This window comes from Callionymus lyra, chromosome 4 (assembly GCF_982586985.1).
Source record: "Callionymus lyra chromosome 4, fCalLyr1.hap1.1, whole genome shotgun sequence".
NCBI lineage: Eukaryota > Metazoa > Chordata > Actinopteri > Syngnathiformes > Callionymidae > Callionymus > Callionymus lyra.
In genome coordinates this window covers 17,135,222-17,157,609 of record NC_141821.1, presented here as the reverse complement: position 1 = coordinate 17,157,609, position 22,388 = coordinate 17,135,222, and the positions used below count along the sequence as shown (strand labels likewise).

General features: G+C 39.3%; 1 protein-coding gene across 1 annotated transcript in view; it reads right to left on the bottom strand.

Moving 5' to 3' along the window:
- Positions 1–21,922, bottom strand: part of dok6 (docking protein 6) — a 65,963-nt gene extending 44,041 nt beyond the window's left edge. The window contains exon 1 of the mRNA XM_087788982.1: positions 21,753–21,922. Within this exon, the coding sequence (XP_087645108.1) occupies positions 21,753–21,818 (66 nt within the window). The 5' untranslated portion in view covers positions 21,819–21,922. The remainder of the gene's footprint in view (positions 1–21,752) is intronic.
- Between the last annotated feature and the right edge of the window lie 466 nt (positions 21,923–22,388).

Sequence of the window (22,388 nt, the reverse complement as noted above, 5' to 3'; positions counted from 1 at the left end):
CAATGCCTCTCTCTATATATCTAGGGCTAGTTCACATATTAACTTTTAATAATATTAACGGTGACAGTTTCACAGTATCTCATTTAGAACTTATAATTCATGACGGGGATCTTTTAATAACGGCCTGTTTGACATTGAACAATTAAAAATGTTTGTATTCTACATAATCTAGTTTGATTATACAGTTCTTAACAGAGACTGCAAGTTGCATGAAATCGGCTAAAGGGCCACAAATGGCCCCCAGTTCGAGACACCTTGTCTATAAAGCGCAGCCTGTTTTCTCTGGACACACAAGTACACTTTAAACTTTTGACTAGTACTTTAGCTGAAAAAGTATTTTTTTTAAAAAAAGCTTTTGGATTTATAACCTGGCACAAAATACTTTCTTTAGCAAAGTTAACTTGAATGTCTGTGATAGGTTGTTTAAAAAAAAAAAGAAAAAAAGATTAACTAGTCAGACATCCAACAGCCTAACCTAGATTAACCCACTCAAATGTTTAACTTGTTCTAAAACTTAAATGTTCATGGTTGTAGTTAAAGTAAGAGTCATCGTTATACTGTAGTGCATTACAACATTTACAAATAAGGTGCCTGGAATCCTTTCAGTGGACGATCTACAATAAATATTTTTCATTAACAGATTACCACAGTGACTAATGTTACAGTGAGGATGGACATTTGCTGAGGCCTAGAAATGTAAAGCTTTAACGACGACTACATGTTCTTTAAAAGTCTGGACCGGAGGCAGATTTTCAGAATGTTTCATCACATTATACTATGCAGATGAGTCTATTTTTGTTTATTTTTAGGTATTAGTGCTTTAAAATAATACAATCCCTTTACTATTCCCTTATTGCTTGAGTCTTTCCAGATTTACCCTTTTCCTATTTTAGATCCTGTTTTGCTCCCCAAGCTCTAAATACCAAATGCTATTTAGCAGACAGACACACATTGAATCAGCCCCCTAGATTTAAACCAGAGACCTTACGGTTTCTTGCTCAATAGCTCAGATAAAGTAGGACAAAAAAGTGTGACCCCCTCCCCCCCAGAGCAAATTATAATCCTAATCCAAAAATATCCTCTCTTGTCTTCCCTCCAAAGCTTTCGGAAATTAGATTTGCTTGCAAAAAATGAAAATACTTTTTCCGTAGAGAAGGAATGTAAAGTCTTCTCATTCCAGTGCATCAAGCTGGGACGGTGCCCACCTCCTCGCCCCCTTCGACACAGCGAGATAAACTGTCAGCTCCCTACTATTAAAAGAACTCCCCCGAGAAGCGAACAGCGAGAGGAGAGCTGAGAGTACCGTCTTCAAAAAAAAAAGAAACAAACGGGTCCCACACAGCGACAAAAGTAGTTGCTTCGCTCGGTCCTCGAACAAGACTCCAGGGTCAGAATTATTTTTAAACACATTACAAATACACAGTCAAATAATTAACGGCACATGAAAGCTTAGGCGAAGCCACTTTAACAAGAATGGTGTTTGCTTGATTCCGAACAGCTTGAGTTTCATATGCTTTATTTTTTTGGCAGGAATAACATCGTATTTACAAGCTGGGTAGTCAAGTAATTACTAATACACATAAAGACATTGACACACACACACACACACACACACACACACACACAGCTGAGGCTATCTTTGGCTCCGGACTGTGTTTGGCAGTCTAGCTGATAAAAGATATCAAATATTAGAACTCATTATTTACTGTGATTCATTGGAAGAAGATTACTTAAAGTACTAACTGTGTATCTTTACAGATACAGCTTTACAAGTCACATTAAAAGGTTTTCTCAAATGTCTTATCCTCTTTTCGTTTTTCTTGGAACCATTTGTTGGACAAATAATGAAGCGAAACCAAAATACAATATTGTCACATTTGATTAACTTTTTATTTAATCACAGAGAAACTGAAAATGGATTGAATTCTGTTAACCTTCAAACAGCCATTTTACAAATGGTTATTCACATTGGAAGAAAAGTTTGAACGGCGATGGATTCCAAATAAAGAAATCGGCCGAGAACTTTTAGAACAAACTAAAGTGTTCATTTATATAATAAACTTCCCATAAATAAGCCCACACACAAACCCAATAGAGATGTTGAAATGTGACCAGTTCTCTACTCGACTTGTTTCTCTCGCCTACGTCATGTCAGCCCTCGCTTCCTTATGCCACTTATACAAACCTTTTTTTTAACAAGAATGTGAAGAAGTTTTTTTTTTTTTTGTAAAGTGACACAACCTTACAAACACAATAGAACACTTAGTTTTTTCCCATTTGAATAACTGCTTTAATTATGTCTTGATTCATCATTTGGTTGTGCAAGTGTGTGCATAATAGACCATTAATTATACCAACATTGTATGTGATGTGGGAGTAATTCAGTGATTAAATACAAATATTTCATGAATGGGTCTCTTATTAAGGTATATTGAATGCTGTTATTGAATTTGTCTTCTTTGGCTGTATGTTTAGAGACTCATCAATATGACAGTACCGTAATAAAATCCATGCAAACATGAAGAATAAGGACAAACTGCAAACATAATCCAAGGAGATCTTCAACTTAACTATAAGTGGCTCGAGTGGCTCATCCCGATCACATACCAATAATACATATTATTGACAGCCAATCATCTATTCTTCACACATTTGGATGTTGTTGTTTTTTTTTTTATATATGTTCCGTACCATATATAACATTTGTCTACTGCTTTACATCGGTGAGTCAGAGAAGTACTGATAATAGTTACCAGGAAGAGAAAATGAGAAACTGATACATCATGAGCCTTAAAAGCCTTATTTTTAAAGAAAAATGTACACGCAGAAAATTGGTAACGACAAAACAAATGCACTATTCCGACTCTAAGGGAGCCTAAACACCTTTTTTTTTGGGTACACATAGTAAGTAAGTTATTAGTATTTAGCGCTTTTCAAGACCAGGGTCACAAAGCGCTTAAACAATCAAAAAATACCCAATAAAATAAATACTTAAAAGGTCAAGACAACACAGAGAAAAACACGAGTCTCGGAAAATCAAGGACGTTTTTATATATTTGAAAATTTAGCAAAATGTTAATATAAATGCTAGCCCTAAAAAAGAGAAAGATCGGGTGACTGTATCACTCACGACAGTTCAGCACTCCAACCTCTCTGGATGACAATTTAAAAACCCAACTCTCCTGACTCGCATGTTTCAAATGGTGAATCTTCCTCTCCGAGATGCAGTAAGTTCCTCATCATGACCATGTTTTAAAGTTATAAATTTATAAAGTTCTCCCTGAAATCTGGGCGAACGAGAGGTTACGATAGCGGAGTCCATTATGACATAATAATGGCTTCACTCCTCCTCCAGCCAGCTGTAATCACGCCTCGCTTTGTTTATTCAACGAGTCCCTTGGAGGTGGAGACTTCTGGGATTGTTGACACGCGGTGACAAACCGCTGCGTTTTTCCAATAACAGAGTGGGCCGTGGCTATTATAAACAAGAGTTCATCTCCAGAAAATGTATTCAGTGGATATTTTATATATAGATGGATAAATATATAGATAGATAGATGGAAATCAAAAAGAGGTTTTTGTACAAACAGACACATACTGATGAGTACAATAGAGGTCCAAGATCTATTTAAGAGACACTTAAATCAAAACATTAGTTGCCCTTAATGTCACCTTAATTTCCATGTCAGCTAAAAGATTTTATACTGATCTGCTACAGTTGTTATTATTATTATTATTTCCACCTACACTCAAGAAAGTATGCAGTTGTTTGAATTTGTCATGACAAATACTACACATCTGTTAAACAACACACGTGTCACACACATTGTGAGAGTGCGTTGAGACTGAGTGGAAAAGCCCCCGGGGGCCGGTCTGCTGATTATTGAGAGCAGGAAGGCAAGAGAAGAGGACGAAGCAGTGGTGTTAATGGAGCAATGATAGATTCCTCTGTGCTGGTGTTTTATAGGCGACTCTTGACTGAATCCGGTCACTGTTGCATCACAGAAAAGCGACAAAACCTGAACGTATCTGGGACCGTTTTAATATGGGTTTAACTGACTCTTACAGCGATGGTTGAAAATGTAAATTTCATGATTCAATAAAAATAACATTTTAAAAGAAATGTGTTGTTATTTTAGAATAAAAGCTTTTTCAAATGTAATGCGATAAATCCTGGGTTGTGTTTTTTTTTTTCAGTGAGTGGTGTCTGCTGGGATTGGAAAGCTTAAATGGCCATGAAGAGTCTCTAGTACTGAGCTCTGACTTTTTTCCCGACGGGATTAGAGAACTTTACAAAGCAGCTCATCAGAAAACATTGGATCACAAAGCTGTTATGGACGGCGACAGCTTTAGGCGGAATGCTCGCATGCGGATATTTCGCAGGGAGACTGAAAGCTAGACGGAGGACGGCGAAAAAGAAGGAAGGGAATAAATAATGAGGGAGGATATAGAAATCGGGATTACACGGAATTCCACGCTCGTTCTAAACAACACAACTTGTAAAATCTCACACCATGTTTCTGACAAAAAAAAAGTCTTCTCTGAAAATACGATCTAAATAAAACGCGTTAAATCTTCACACTCGCTCTGAGCGTGGATTTATTTGAGAAAGCAGCTTCAGATCAGAGAGACATTCCTCACCCGGAATAACGACTGTTGAGTCCTGCTCCGGATTGTAATGCATCACAGCCAATAAGGGCGGGTCATTCGTCTTTTCGTTAATGAAGGAAAGTGATGAAAACACAGGAAATAGGCGAGCAATGAATTATCTCTTTTTAAAACCATCAATCAAACGGGCAATAAAGACGACTTTAAGTGCAACACGAATGCAAATCCAAACAAAGAACGATGTTGAATCACAATAAAAAGAGGAGAAAAAAAAGCCACCGATGGCGACCATCGCCGTGATTCACGAATACGACACGATGTCTTGGCAGAGCCATCGGACGGCTTCATTTGTCCATGTTGGTGCAGAAAGTGAGTCCCAATTGCTGAAAGTTTAACAAAGCTGACTGTGTCTGTTTTCTACGCTTGACTGACAAAAGCTCTGCCTGCGGTGAAAACATTTTCTGACATCCACGATCGCGGACGGCCTGTCATTGTTAATAGTGCGAGCGTGGAAGTGGCAAGAGTCTATCTTAAATGCCTGTACCATCTCAGACAATGGACACATTATTCTCCATTTCTTTTCCTCTGCCATTGTGGGTTCTGGCGCACAAACAAAAGGGGGAATGAACACACACATGCATGCGGTTACAACACACACATGTAAAGGCTGCTGGTCACTGAACACAATAACTTATTTGTTAAAACAGCTGAGTGGGACAAAAGGGTGATAAAAAAAACAACTGCGGCTAAGAAATAAAAGAATGGAAATAGAAGAATAAAGAGGGCGATAAATCCTCATAGTCGTACACATTGTTGATAAGTTTCAGATGGTTAATGGCTTCTTTATGGTTTTGGCCCATGTTGATACCAGCCTTGTGTTTCAACACAATAATTTGATCTGGACTATAAAAAATACTATTGTTGTTATACAGGCTACTATAGTGGCAGTTTGCTGATGCTTGTTTTTTCATCTTTGATTTAGAGCCTTTTACCGTCCTCTCTTGGAAAACGTATGTAAGTAAGTAATAGTTATTTGTAAAGCGCCTTTCTAGACCAGGGTAATAAAACAACCAAAAGCAATACACAGTTAGAAATATCAGCAAATTTAAAAACTCTAAATGGCCAAGACAACATAGAGACAAGCTCAAGAAATTAGGAAAATGCCTGCACAAATAAAAAGGTCTTTAGATGCTTCTTAAAGGAGTCTGCAGACTCCATCAAACTTGCATATATATAATACAGACTTGTATGTGTATTTTCTAGCTCCTTAAATATCATTTAAGATCTTACATTAGCTTTCTTTAAATTATTTGATTTGATTTTTCTTTTTTTTCATTTTATTGTTAAGTGTCACCTAATTTTTTAAACTTGAGAACGTATTTCTACTTACACTCAGAGTTGGGATTATATTCAGAGTAATCTGTTTCGAGTTACAGGCCAAGTGATAGGTTCATTGTTTATAATTGCTATCGTGTGTTGTCGTGGTCGTAGTCTTCATCTTTGTCCAAAAAGACGCTTAAAAACAACCAAATACCTCCAGACTGTAATGTCCCTCTTGTATTGAAGCCTCAATATGTGAATTGTTTGAAGAAATAAAGAAGTTTTTATAGTGTTGTGCTCTCTATTAAGACCCAAAATACTTTACACACTTTATGACCATGTAGTTTAATTTTAATAGGGTGAGAGCAGACCTGGACAAAGTGCGGCCCTCGTAATGTCAAAGTATGATCTTGTATAAATGGTTCTATTGCGTTAAAAAGTGTATTTTGTATTTATTATTCATTTACATTTTCACATAACACTTATCATGTATGCAAGAATAAAATTGCAGCTTACATGTCACGGCCTAATGATGAATGTCCTTTTTTTACGGATTTTCTCGTCTTTTTGCTCGACGGCCCCTAACAATATTCACAGAATTTATGTGGCCCTTGAAGAATTTTAATTGCCCACCCCTGGGTTAAAGTAAGGGTAACCAGATGACGTACGATTGGTGCTCATACATTATCAAGAGCTTTGAATCATCAGCTCTGAGTAAGTTAAAGCAGATCTTTTGAACTTGCCCTGGAACCTGTTAAGCGCAAGCTAGCGACTCATAACGCCACTGTAACCAACTAGAAACCAGAGTAGCAGATTGGCTGAATAAGAGGCTAATGTTGACTCTCACCACCATTTTGTTCCTCAGAGAACTTGCAAAGCTGATCCCAATAGAACACTGTTGGACTGTTGGACACAAACCAACCAGATTTACATCTTAACTCATTCAGAACCTGCTTGGACTAGACCAGGTCAATCATAGTCTTTTTCACCGTCTTTTTATGGTGCGAGTTCATCAAAGACGAAAAATTGTATTTCAAGTGAGAACCATAGCCTCCGTAATAGACTGTATTTTGTTTTATTAATTAAATTAAATCTTGGAAAGAAATTCATTTGAAAACGACACAAAGTGCAGCTGATTCCAAATGACTATCTTGTCTTCGAGTGGAGAGGTTCTTAAATCTGTAATGATAATAATATTAGCGCTTTATATTTATACTTCTGAATGAGATAACTTGGTATCATTTTCACATCATCAAATACTACCCTCTCCAACTAATGTTTGGACTCCACTGGTCTTAATAAATATATATATTTATCAGCCATTTGTGGTGATATATACAGTATTATGCCCAAGAACCCTCATTAAATTCATCAATTAAAGAGTAATAATTAGTATCAAAAGCCTACTATTTACTTAACAATTTCTAACATTTGTTTTTGTTTCCGATTCAACCGTACAATCCTGAGATCTAAATTTCAAAAATGCCGTTTTCACAGCTCCATTGTGAGCCTATTACCAGGTTTTGCTGAACCGCCAATATCTCATTATTTCTACGAAATAGGAGATGAAGGACACTCCAACAGATCTTTGCTTTCCAACTATCTGTTACCTGCCAAGGATGAACGGAGTTAATTAACTGATTCTGAATCTCATTTAGGCAGTAACCAGAGCCAGAACTCTTTTCATTTTCAAACGTAAACTGAACACAAAGTTTCCCCACTTATTAAAGTAGGTTTCATGGGGAAAGTTAATTCATGACATAAGTTGAACGGCTAGTGGAATGACTTTAGGAATAGTTGAAAATCGGCCGCTAAATGAAATAAACTTCTCTTTAGCTGACACTTTGTAAACCAACAACATGTTGCTGCCACCATTAAAAAACAATACAGATATATATCTGATGTGAATCTTGGGTCATCAATCATCCATCCGTCCGACGAGCTGCTGCAATATCCGAAGATAAAAAAAGAAAAAAAAAAGGCGAAAGCCAGTAAATCTGTTATGAGAAAAAACGAAAAAACAAAAGTAGACTACGCCAATGTATAATTTACACTTGTAATTAAGCACTTTATTTACTTTATCTCTATACTTAAAAACCTGTTTTATCATTTTAAATGAATTTTTATTGAGCCCAGCAGGACAGCAAGTGGCAGGGCAGTTACAATCTGGTAGAAGGTGAGCATGGAAGTCAGTCACCCCGAATACGATCTATTAGCAGTTGAGCATCATCTTGTCCTGAAGATATCAACAATATCTGTTGGTGTTTTAAGCTACTTTGCTTAAAACAAGAGTAAAACTTTTTAAACCATTTATATAATTGCGGTGTACAGGCAGAGTCAGTGCAGCAACAGGCTCCTCTCCATGCACTGCAGAACGGAATGCTTGAAGACATCCTTTGTTCCTTCTGCCATAAGATTCCACAACAACTTTTGAGTAATTTATCGATGTCTTTTTTAATGTTTTTGTATGTATTTATTACATTTTTTCTGTCTATCTGTCTATCTATCTATCCAAATAATGATAAAAATACATTTAAAAAAAAACCGATATGTCAACGCTGTATGTCGGCAACACTCCGATGGTGAGCTCCAAGGCTTCACTCCGAAGACTGTGATTGTGTTCTGAGATATTGGACTGTGATTGGGATCTGAGATATTGGACTCTGATTGTGTTCTGAGATATTGGACTGTGATTGTGTTCTGAGATATTGGACTCTGATTGTGTTCTGAGATATTGGACTGTGATTGTGTTGAGATATTAGACTGTGATTGTGTTCTGAGATATTGGACTATGATTGTGTTCTGAGATATTAGACTGTGATTGTGTTCTGAGATATTGGACTGTGATTGTGTTCTGAGATATTAGACTGTGATTGTGTTCTGAGATATTGGACTATGATTGTGTTCTGAGCTATTAGACTGTGATTGTGTTCTGAGATATTGGACTGTGATTGTGTTCTGAGATATTAGACTGTGATTGTGTTCTGAGATATTGGACTGTGATTGTGTTCTGAGATATTTTACTGTGATTGTGTTCTGAGATATTGGACTCTGATTGTGTTCTGAGATATTGGAATGTGATTGTGTTCTGAGATATTGGACTGTGATTGTGTTCTGAGATATTGGACTGTGATTGTGTTCTGAGATATTGGACTCCGATTGTGTTCTGAGATATTTTACTGTGATTGTGGTCTGAGATATTGGACTGTTATTGTGTTCTGAGATATTGGACTGTGATTGTGGTCTGAGATATTGGACTGTGATTGTGTTCTGAGATATTGGACTGTTATTGTGTTCTGAGATATTGGACTCAGATTGTGTTCTGAGATATTGGACTGTGATTGTGTTCTGAGATATTGGACTGTTATTGTGTTCTGAGATATTGGACTGTGATTGTGTTCTGAGATATTGGACTGTGATTGTGTTCTGAGATATTGGACTATGATTGTGTTCTGGGATATTGGACTGTGATTGTGTTCTGAGATATTGGACTGTGATTGTGTTCTGAGATATTTTACTGTGATTGTGTTCTGAGATATTGGACTGTGATTGTGTTCTGAGATATTGGACTCTGATTGTGTTCTGAGATATTGGACTGTGATTGTGTCCTGAGATATTGGACTATGATTTTGTTCTGAGATATTGGACTCTGATTGTGTTCTGAGATATTGGACTGTGATTGTGTTCTGAGGTCCATTTAAAAGTAAAGATAATGAGTTAAAATAAAATTTAGAGAACAGATACATTAGTATATATTTCAGATTTAGAAGATATGTTTTTAGATTTATAACCCCAAAACCTTATGTCTTCTTAAAAACATTTGCTTATGCCTTAACTCAATATTGAATCTCTGGCGAGAAAATGTTTTTTTTTTGTTTTTTTTTATTAAGTGAGTGTAATACGTTGAGTACTGCCACAGGAAAAAAACATACGTAAATAGAACCAATCACGTTTTGACACATAAGAAATATACGCAGAGCCTTGCAGGAGACTGAGAGCTATTCAGACTCTGACCTTTTCTATTTACCGCCGTGATCCTAAACCAGGCCAGCGTGCATCTGGACTTAGACTGACGCATAATTACACAAAGGTCATGTTATTCAGCTTTTCAAAAGAAGTCCATCCGTCTGATATCATCAGTTGTTATTCCAGCGAAAGGTCTGCTTTCGCAGTGGCGATATCGCAACTGTTAGATTGAAAGGTTGACACGAGTGAAAATTGACTTCATGTAGTAAAAGAAAAATAATAAATAAATTAAAATTAATTGAACCCACACACTGTCCTCTGGCAGCAGATTGTTTACTTGTTTTCTTGTACGCATGTGTATGCCAATTCAATGTTGACTCGAGCCAAGTGCGTGGGCGGCAGAAAGAAGGTGGGAGTGCACGTCGGCCGAGGTAGGGCGGTGGGGGGGTGGTAGCCTTTTGGGGTTATGGACGGTGCAGTGTGGGGTGATGAATAGGATGCTTTTGTGTGCCATCTCTCTGTGAAGGGGAGAAAGGTGAGGGAGAAAAGGGGAGGAGAGGTTAGGGAGGGGGGGAGATAGCCAGATAAAGGGGAGGATGGGGGGAGATGAGAGAAACGCTGTGAAGTGTGGGGGAGACAGGTGAGACGGAGGGAAAGAGGGAGGTGAGATGGGGGCGCAGAGGTGAGGAGGAGAAGGGCGATGTGAAGCACACTACTTGTTCATTCATCGCAGCCACGTCTCCTCCGCCGACAAAGAGACAAAGAAGTCATATGTAGAGAATCGGTACCGTTCAAGTGAGCGGAGGGAGGAAACAAATGTAGCATAAAGTACACGCACTGAGAAGCAAAATATGCCGTGATTGTGCGCGAGAGTTCAGGCGTCCTTCAGCTGAAGCCTGGATACTCGTGTAAACATGTTCGTCAAGTACCTCTGCTGATAAATACTCATTAAAATCATTCACAACTTATGTGTTTGTGTGAAAACCACGACTACTTTTTTAATTCTGGTCTGCAAACTCGGATGAAACTTCTCCCAAACGGTTGACGAGCGAATATTTCAAATTATACCTATTTTCACATCTTACTTGTTACTTCCTTTCAAACCTGCTGACACTAGAGCACCCAAGAGATCGCAGACATCTGCCAAGCAGCTCAGTGTGAAAATAAGTCCTAATTAAAGCAGCCGCCAACATTCATTATCCGTTTCTTCTTCCAAAATCCACACTCTTTCGAATTTTCCTTGAAATCTGTTCTTGAGTAAGACACAGGCGGATAATTGCGGATCAAAAATAACCTCCTTGGCAGAGGTAATTAGTAAAAACCTCTCAAGCTTCTGTGCTGTTTTTCTCTTCTTTTATTAGTTTAAGTTTTCATTTTCAACTCGACAATTTGTTTTGATGAACGAGGAGTGGTGGATAAACTGACAACAATAATTGTAGTGATGTCACTTTAGCTTGAAGATAAAATAAAAAACAAATTAAATTGTCACCAGAAGGCGTTCCATCCACGCTGTGACACAGGGAATGAAAACGATAAAGCAGGCTGCACTAATCAGATTGCTGGAAAGAGCATCTAGGCGGTTGAAGCAGCCGGCCAGACATCAGCGATTGAAGCCCAACCGGTGTGTTTGGGTTTTTTTTCGTTTCCTCCTTTACCGCTTCCATGAACCTGACCCGTCTTTCTTATCTTTAACCTTTACCTACATGTTCACGAGTCGGACCTCTCTGACTTTTGTCTCCAAACTTCTTCCACATGAGCTGTTCCTCTGACGCATACATTTGTGATCCTGTCCTTCCGACTCGCTCCCAGTGATGAGTGTATTCGACCACCTCTAATTCCGCTTCCTGTCCTCGTGTCAGAGCGGCTGGCCTGAGGTCAGGGGAGGTGAAGAGGAGAGTGCAGTGGTGATGGAACAGTTAGTCAAATTAAACGGGTTATGTCACCAAGCCTGGTGGTCGATGTCTCTGCAACAATATACAATATTTGAAAGAAAAACATCTTGAGCTAGAGCTGATGTGACTGAACCAGAAGTAGACGAGTTGAATTGTAACTAAAGCTAAGAATTAAAATCCAACTCTAACATCGCTTTTTGAAAAACAACGTAAATATGATCTCACGTCTCCAAAAGCTCCCCAAAGAAATTAACCAAAGCTGTGGCAGAAAACATCTTCGAGGAAGTACGAAATGTTGTGTATTTAATCATAATTCGATTTTTGGATTGTATTAAAGTAAAAAAAAAATAACTTATTGTAATGGTGTCAGATTTTGAAAATAAAATTATTTCGGATGTTTTATTTACAGTTTAACATGCAAATATTCGTTTTTGTTTCGCAATTCAACTTCCGGCCACTTGATGGTGGAAATTAAATCAACATTGAAATCCTTTGAGAACCCTCCAATTACTAAGGACAAGAGGATACAGTTGACTCCAAAGTTAATATTTGGACATATTTAGGCGTCCTTGCGTGTCTTAAAATTACATTAATATTATATAGTTTCAAAACAAATAAAAGTAGTTACAAATTCGTCAAGAGTCACGTGGTCTGTACATTCTGCAACACCAGAGCAATCGAGCAATACTACAAATATACCTTTGTTCCTACAATATCTCAATATCGAATCGTTGTCCCTGTATTGTGATATGTATTGCATTGCCAGATTCTTGCCAATAGTTATAAAGACAGAACGCTCATCACACAACAAGCTACACACTTTTTACAAACATTTACTTGTATTTTTAACCCTCCTGTCGCCCTCCTTTTTTACGCGTACAATGCCCCACCACTGCATATAAATGTATTTCTGGCAGTCAGGGGAGATTATTTTTTTTCAACCAGAGGAAACAAGGAATACCTAGAACACAGTTGTTTTTCGGCCACCGGGTCACCATGACCCAGAGGCTACACAAGGGTTAAAGCCCTTTAGCAGTATAATTTATGTTTAACATTTTACGTTTACCACCTTCTATTCTCTCTAACTGCCTTAAGAAAAAAAAAATTCATAACATGATGCTAGTCCTTTATTTACATTACAAGTTTTACGGCCATTATTGTTTAAATCGTTATTATTATTTGATAGTGGCATGTTTTTTTTAAATAAAAATAAACTATATAGTTATGGTTAAAACATTTTGTGTTATATTATTTTGCAGAATTTTGACCATTTTATTTTAAACTCCAAACCAAATGATGAGTGTTAAACAGATGTTGTGTGTTAACTACCTTATATATTCCTCGTCTCTATTCATCCCACAGAGGAGTTACTGAGGTTAAGTGCGTCAGGTAAATACATCTTTGGAAACGAGGAAGCTCGTACGCCACATTTGGGCGTAGAAATCTTATTCCATTTGCATCGATTGGCATTTTTAGGAACGACTGGTGAAAGAGAGCAGCGGCAAAATGCAGTCTATTCCTCGCTCGTCTCCACAACTCTGACGGTTTATTGACGGCAATTAACTGGTGTTTTGATATTTTCCTGAACTAAACTCTGTGGACTGTTTGGTTTAATTAGGACGATCACGCCCACAGACAGTCAGACAGCTCGTCTCTGGCAAAGCCATCAGACTGGATGAGACACGTTTTGGGGCCTAAAAAGCTTTTCTTTTGTAGGAGAAACCATTCACTCAAATATAAACTGTTTGTTGGTTACGCTGCACACTCAGAAAGTGATGGATACGCATGACATCTTTCATCGATGCACAACATCCTCCTGTTTTCACTGAAGAGGCTTTAATTGTGCGACCGTTGTTAATGTTATTTTCTTGCTGTTATGTGTCATTTCCTAACCTCACTTGACTACAGAGCTATTCATGTTCTAACAAAGATGTGCAAAACTTTCCTGTCAAACAACTGGCGACACATCAACTTTCTGCAGCAGCCAGTTTGAGCTGTCTCCCACGTAGAGTTGCAGGTAAGATCAAACGCGTCTTACGCGAATAGAAGCTCGGAATGATGGCGCGAACACACTCTGGTTTGTGGAATCACTCACAGGGATGGATGCAAAGAGAAGATGTAATGACCATTAATAGTTATCTTTAACTGAGCACGATATGCCGAAGCACAGACGGACTGAATGAGTCATTTTCTTGGACTGATGGATGGAAAGATTAACCTTGGAAAAAATACCAAACTGAAGTCATACTGTGCAAATTGCACTAAAAAAGAATTTGCTTACCAATAAAGCACATGAAGTCTTTGGTACCATCTAAATGCAAATGCATGGTCTGAGCGTGAACAAGCGGGGAGTGTCACGTTCTGTAAAGTTTTCAATCTGTGCTCTATGTCCCGTTCTGTCTGTTTGCGCAGCTTGCTTCCTTCGGTTGCTATAGCGACGCGTCTTGCCGACGCGCTGACGTGGCGCGCCTGCGATTATAAACTGAAGTAGATGAGCTTACGGGCGCTTCTCAGACGCGAGTGTTTTCCAGTCAGCATCCGCACTCCCTTCCAAGCCCTTTGCTAAAGCAACATATTTTGAGTACCTTTCCTCTTATCTCAGTTGTTTTCAGCCTTCAAACCAAGTTATACCCTATCCGTCGCCATGTGCTAATGAGCTTCCGATCATTTGCGGACTGTTGTGTATGTAAAGGGAAGTGGGATTTATTATTCATTTGGTGATTATTGTGTTGTATTTCAGTTCACAAGATTCACTTATGCAGCACATCCTCCAAAAGGTTAGCATGGCCATAGCTATGGCAAAGGCAAAAGCTGAGGCAGTGCAAGATAGAGCAGCTAATGTTCAAAGGGAAATCGAGCTGAAAGTGAAGCAGGCGCGTATTAAAGCCAGTCTCGATGCATTAAATGAAGAAAAAGAAAAGGATGCCGCAATAGCGGAGGCAAACACGCTCATAGCAGGACTCCAAGATATGGGCTTTGACGTACGAAGCGAGGCCAGAAGCCCAGTTCCACAAGACATCAAACACCAACTAACTGCTGCATATGTGTCAAGCCAAGCAAGCATATTCAATGCATATCCTGCCTGCAAGCCACATTCCCCAGCATCTGTTCACCAGTCCGCCCACAGGATGCCTGATGAAGCTAACCACGACTATTCAGCGTCAACCGGTGACCTTGTAAGATACCTTGCTCGTAACTGCCTTGTAATCTCAGGCCTCACTTTATACGAGCAATGAATTATTGGACCTGGAAAACATCATTCCACAATGCCATCGCTGACCTAGACCTGTCTGCCACAGAGCAACTTGACCTCCTCACCAAGTATCTGGGAAGAGAATCAGCAGAACATGCGAGAAGAATAGAAACAGTTCACATCCTTGATCCAGCTGCTGGACTGGCCAATGCATGGAGGCGTCTTGATTAAATATACAGCTCCCAAGAAGCAGTTGAACAGGCCCTGTTCATCTAACTAGAAAACTTCCCAAAGGTCACAATTGGGGATCCTCAGCGACTAAGAGATCTAGCTGATCTACTATGGGAGCTACAAGCTGCCAAAGAAGATGGCTACCGTGCAGGCTTATCATACCTGAACACTTCTAGAGGACTAAGGCCCATCGTCGAGAAACTGTCATACAACCTACAACAAAGGTGGCTTTATGTTGGCACAAGATACAAGTAGGACCTTTGTGTTAGCTTCCCACTCTCTATACTTGTAGACTTCATTTTTAAAGAAGCAAGAGTCCGCACAGACACAGGTTTTAACCTTTTCATACAAAATCCAGTGGAGAGAAATGGGCAGATGGGAGAAGCTTGAAGAGACATCATTGCAGGCTCACAGGAAACAGGTTTTGGGAACCAGTGTAACTGAGGCTAGAGAGTGAAGGGAGGAAGATGATCCTAAAAAGCACTGTGCCTTGCATAACAGGCCCCACCCTCTGAGGAAATGCAGAGGACTCAGAGAGATGAACCTCCATGATCGGAAACAACTTCTAAAAGAGCATCACATCTGCTTTCGCTGTTGCTCCTCCATAGAACACCTTGCAAAGGACTGCACAGTAGATATAAAATGCACAGTGTGAGAGCACAGCTCATGTGGCAGTCCTTCACCCCTACCTGTCTAGCTGGAAGTTTAAATCGTTCCCTACTGCATCAGAGGATGGTGGGAAGTACAAAGCAGACTGGTGTTGACTGGTTCGAGCTCTCCACGAGTTCCAACCAATATACGCTCAAGACCTGTGCAGGTTTCACAGAAACAGCGATCATAAGGGGCAGTTGCTTTACTGTGGTGCCCTTGGATGGGAAAGTTTGCATTCCTTTGCTGATTCTGCTCGAGTGTAACAAACTTCCCAACATCTGTGCAGAGATTCCAAAGCCAGAAGCAGCCTATCACACACTAATAACACTCATTTGAAGCAGATTGCAGACAAAATACCACCATCAGATCCAAATGCCAGTATACTCCTCTTGCTTGGCAGAGACGTCCTGCAGGTTTAACAAGATCAGAGAACATATAAGTGGTCCAGGAAAAACGCGTTTGCTCAGAGGCTCGACCTACGATGGGTCATTGTTGGAGATGTGTTCCTTGGAGGTGCCCACAGACCACATGATTTGAGAAGCTTCAAGACAGCTGTCTTGGAGAATGGAAGAGCAAGTCATCTTCAGCCAAATCAGAGTGAAGAAAAAATTTGGTCAAGCACCTAAACATCGTTGCTGTCCTTCACTAGCCCACAAGTACAGCTCAACCATGTCTGCTGGAGACATGGTTGGAGCATTGGAAAGGCGGTCACTCATACTCCAGATGACCACAAGCTCGCTCTATCCCAGGAAGACCTTGAGTTTCTGCAAGTTGAAATGGAAGATGAGTGAAAGGAAAAGGTGGCAATCACTGCTGACATTGACCACATGTTCCACTGCTTTGTCGTGAAGAAAGACCACCACAACTTTCCGTTGCAGTATATGGATTGCAATGAGAAGCCATGGAAGTAGAGGCAGATTATGGAAGCCATGCAACGAGACTTGTTGACCGTGAATTCTACGTTAACAAATCTCACCTCAAACAAATTCAGAAGATGCCTGCCACCCCTAACCTCCGATTGCACAAAATCATTGAGGAGATCCCAACTGAAAATAATTCCTAAGATATAAATGAATTGAATCTCCTTATTGACGATGTGCCCATCCAACGTAGCCTTGGACTGTGCTGGAACATGCGTACAGACACCTTTGTGTTCCAAATAAAAGATGACCAGAAGCAGTGAGCAACGTCTATGTAAACAACAGTATCCAAAGAATAAGTCAATCGCCATGTTCATGCCAGTGGAAATATGTCCCAACAAGCTTCAACCCAGCTGATATTGAGTCAAGAAACTTTGCACCAATTCTTCTTAACAATTCATCTTGGCTTAGAGGACCCGCTTTCGTCTATAACATAGCCCTCCAGTCACCTGAGCATCAAGAACATTACAAAGGAATAAATCCTGACAGTGGCTCCGAAGTTCGCCCTCAGGTGCTGGCAAGTGTCACACTCGTACACAGCAACGTGGTGTGCCCAAAACAGTTTAAGTGTTTCTCCAAGCTTGATACCCTCCCCACCAAAAAAGAATGCAAGTGTTGGCACATCTGTCGTCCTACAGAGGAGGAGCTGCTGAAAGCAAAGTTGTGCATCGTGACGAGTGTCCAGAATGAGTGCTATGAAGAGGAAATTAAGTTTTGGAATCGTTGGAAACATGAATGCCTCAAAAACATTGCAGCTTCGGAACAAGTGAAATGGCAAAATCTCAAGACATAGTCCCACTAAAAGATGGTCAAACAAAGAGAAACCAGTGGCCTAAGGATATCAGAACAAAAACCTTTCCAAGAGATGTTTGGTTCAGAAGGTCGCAGTGGAGGTGGTCAAGGATAGAACTAGAAAGACATTCTCGCGACACATTACCGAAGTGTTTCTACTTCTCTCTCCTGACTGATCCAGTCCAATAATGTGGGCTCTCTACAGACCCCAAGTGGGGAGTGTCACGTTCAGTAAAGTTTTCAATCTGTGCTCTATGTCTCGCTGTCGTGTATGTCCCGTTCGGTCTATTAGAAAGGCGGCACAGCTTGCTTGGCTGCCGGTGCGCTGACGTGGCAAGCCTGCGTATACGTGAGTGTTTTCCAGTCAGCAACCCTTTCAACCCCTTTGCTAAAGCAACATATTTTGAGTACCTTTCAATTTATCTCAGTTGTTTTCAGCCTTCAAACCAAGTGTAACCCTGTCCGTTGCCATTAGCTACTTTGTAAGCGTCGGATCATTTGCTGACTGTAGTGCGTAAGTAAAGGAAAGTGGGATTTATTATTGATTTGGTGTATATTGTGTTGTATTTCAGTTTACAAGATACTACATAAACTTTATGGAAATTAACTAAATGTGTCCTGGAGTTTATTGAGAGTGTTTATACTGATTGGAACCAAGTCTGTGACAGATAGTCTAACTGTACGGTGAGACTGGATTCGGAGCTGAAGATAGTAAGTTCACGTCTGAGCCACAAATCGGTGAATCGCCGTAAACCGTAGATGTGTTTTGGTATTAAGTGATAGGGGGTTACTAGGCAACAAATATAAAGGTCACGTTATGAAAAAAACCTAATAAAAATGTGCTTTTAAAATTTGTCTGGTTTTATATGCCATTTATTTTGCAATTGAATGGAGTCTTTATTTAATATCAGGAACCAGCCCAATTCAAACAGCTATTTAAAGTCCAGGATTACTGGGAAAGTAGTAAAAAGCATGGAGACAGACCTTCACCAAGGAGATCATTTTACGTGATAAGAACTCAGCATACCTTCAAAACAATGAAAAAATGTCCATTAAAATTGTTTTTCATGAAAAAACATTTACCCAGATATCAGAAAGCTGAAAATAATAGGCTTCTTCCCAAGAAGAAGTCACACCTCAGGGTTCAACGCACACAATTTCAATCACTGCACCACAATGACATTAGCTCCGCAGCATTCCTGAGACCAAAATTATCTAGAGCTGAACAAAAATGAATCAACAGCTAAAGTTTCATCCCTTTAATCGCATTAAAATAGATTTATCTCAGCTACGCGATTGTTTCCTGGGATTGATAAATCCAGGTTTTCAGAGAATCTAAGAGGTTTGTTCACCGCTGGATGTCACAACAACAACAGAAACTTAAATTGGTTTCTATAATGTCTACTAACTAACTGACTAACTTGGTAATTATAATGTCGTAAATCACTAATATGATGAGGTTTAAAATAGATAATTGATCATAAATGTGAAATGCTTTCTTGCAATAACAGACATTTGGGTTCTGACATAAAATACAGTCTTTGAAAAAAATTAATTGAATGATAAAGGAAGACGGGGAACATAAGAAGGTCAAGTGTGATGTTAAGTCTGATATGTGATATTTAAAAGACCTTTATAAATGTTCAAAAATAGAATTAGAGAGGAAACGTTCTGCACCAGCAAGTTTTTGATAAATGCTGTTGTCAGAGACTGTTGAAACAATGAAAAATATAATACGCAACAAAAAGGAGGTAAATCCAGCTATAAAGTCAGTATTTATATTTTCCAAATATCAGCATTTAACCTCTTAACGATTTTAACTGTTTTAAAAATTGTATTTAAAAAAGAAAAGGGAAGAATTTGTCGATCGTTAATGATGTTTGCTGATGGTATACACAGGTGAATGAATGGACTCATAAAAAAGGTATAGGTGTAAAGTGTGGAGCCAAGGTTCAGGAGAGGTGAGAGATGAATGGATGGATGTTGTAAAAAGAAGGACGTGGTTGTGTGAATAGAAAGGGTGATCAAGACAAGGTTAAATTGGACGAGACTAACTCGCTGTTGCAACCTTAGATGGAAACACTGAAACAAAGTCTGACCGTGACCACAACTTTAATGCAAATATTATTTCATCTTCCCCTTTAAAATAGATCATTTCCATTTCAATCCCACTTTATTTTTAATGAGTCTTAACTTAACCTCCAATAACAGGAAATGTCAAGAGGAAGTCATGTGAGTTTGTGCCCTGGGCGAGGTGCCCAAAACCAAGGCGCTGAACCCCCCAACTGTTCTGGGTGTGCGTTGTGCTCGCATCAATGTGTGGTGTATAAAAAGCATCATGGTAATAATAGAAATGTCCCACCTCGGTAGTCTCTTAAGGAATCTCTTAAATTTGCGATAATAACTGCAGCTGGATGATCATTTAAACATGAGTTAATGCACTGGAGTTAAGAATAAAGTTAAAGAAGTTTGGTTAAAGATTTTAAACTGAGGATAATGTTGTTTAAATGTCATGTTTTTCCAACTACCTCCCACATAAAAACAAGTATTGCAGCCACCCGAGCTTGCTTTTTTTTTTCTACACACATATCCTTTTTTTAATTGTATTGTTTTTATTCCACCTTATGCAGAACGGGCTCGGAATAACTAACCCTAGTTAGGGGAGATAAATGCTTTGAGTGAGCCCACACCGGGGTCCTCTGAGGCTATCGCAGCATGGTATTTGGATGATGAAACAGCACTGGGCTCAGGGAGTGGGCGAAGAGGACACAAACTGCTTTTCCTCTGAAAACAGCAGGACCAGATCTGGCACCGGCAATGAAACGGCACCTATCACCGTAGCCCATTGGACGCAGCGTGAACCCCCGACTGGAATCACACTTTGGTCGCACTTCCTCTCCGGGTATCAACATATGTAACAGCACAGCGAGCTCATTATCATGCCAACAGCTTGTATACAGTGTGGATTTTAATGGAGCTTTTGTTCAGGGCGAGTAAAGATGACAGCGGTGAGTGAAATAAATAGTCTTAATGAAGCTATATGCGGAGACAGCCGTCATTAAGGCCCATCATTACGGTTAAACAGAGGTGGAGCTCTTTCTGTGTAATGAGCTGCGAGCACCAACAGAAGCAGATGGCCTTGTGTGTGTGAGAGAGGTTTCTCTACCTTCTTCCTCGGAATATTCAATTAAATCTTAATAAAACCGAGCTAGTTAAAGCTCCTGACATTTATCAGTGTGCATTTGTTTCACATTTGTGTAACAAATGATGTTGGGGTTTTTTTTTTTTGCGATGTTTTTTTTTTCACTTCCGCTCTATTTTTTGGTGTATTTTTGTATGTATTGTTTATCCTTATCTATAATCCTCTTCTCATTTTTGCTACAACCAATTCCAAAGACATCGACAGCCATGAAAGATTTCATGTATATATACCAATATGTACTGGCGAATAAAGCTGCTCTTGAATCTTGAATTTGTTGTTCTTAAAGTGTTTCAGAAAAACACTGACATATTTCGAAAACATTTTGATGAACTTATATTAAAGCGCTTTATTTTAGACTTCATTTTAAAAAAATTGAAATGTATAAGGTCTTGATTATAAATGAAAGGTGTAGTAGACACATTTAGGAAAGATATAAATATATAATATACGTACTTCATAATCAAATAATAATGTAGATTTTAACATTTCAATAGGAAAAAATCCTGTTTTGTTCTTTGCATTACTGGCATGAAAACTGTTTCTGATTGGTATAATTAAATAATTAAAATAACATACATTTTTAACACGATTTAGAACAAAATATTGAAAATAAATTCATAATGTATTATAATAATAACAGGTTCAAAACGATGTTTTGATAAATTGTCAAAATAGAAAATGATGTAATTGAACACCTTCATTTCTACAGTGGGCAACTTAAAACAGTTCCTAATATTCACAAGAGTAAATGTACTAAAACAATGTGTTTTTTCCCCGAAAGTATATATTTAATTATTCAAAAAAGTTAATTTTCTTCTGCTTAAATCTATCTTAAAAATTCAAACTACAATTTCCGAGTGACAGGACTCTGTGAAATTGATCATTTTCTGAATCAAGTGATAAAAAACAAAAAAAAATATTTCCAAGTCGACCTTCTTCTCCTCCTCCATCCTCCTCCTCCTCCAGCTCAGACTCACCCCCAGCTTCTTGCTCCGTATCCTCACGTATCCCTGCTTGACTATGTCGTTGAAGTTGGAAGCCATGGTGAGGAGAAAAAAAAGCAGGTTCCTCCCAGACCCAGGCGGAGGGAGATGACCGAACCCCGGCGGCTCGGTGTGGACTTCGCAGTCGGTGGTGGGAGCGGATGCGTCCGAGGCTCGGTGCGGGACAGCGGGCGGCAGAGCAGGAGCTCCGGGATCTCCGCTCACACACAGCCCGGCTCCAGCAGATCCATCCAGAGGATGGACCGAACCATTCCGCAGCTGATTCAGCGGAGCCGCGAGGGTGAAGCGCGCTTCCTGGACCGAACCATCTCTGGAACCCCCGCGGGGGGGGAACCGAACCTGTCACATTTAAGACACTCGGAATCTGTTGCAAAACATGTTGACAGTCCCTGAAGGAACAGCCGTTATGCTACTATTTTTTGAAGTAAAGTTCAATATTTGCTTCAATAATATATCACTTAGAATACAGTAGTTTTTGTTTGTTCATGCTCTTTGTGTTGTGCTGTCCATCGTGACCTCCACCTTTTGCCCTTAGTAGCTGGGATGGTCACCAATGCTGTGTCTCAAATCGCATACTAATCTTAGTATGCTAGAAGTTAGTATGCATCA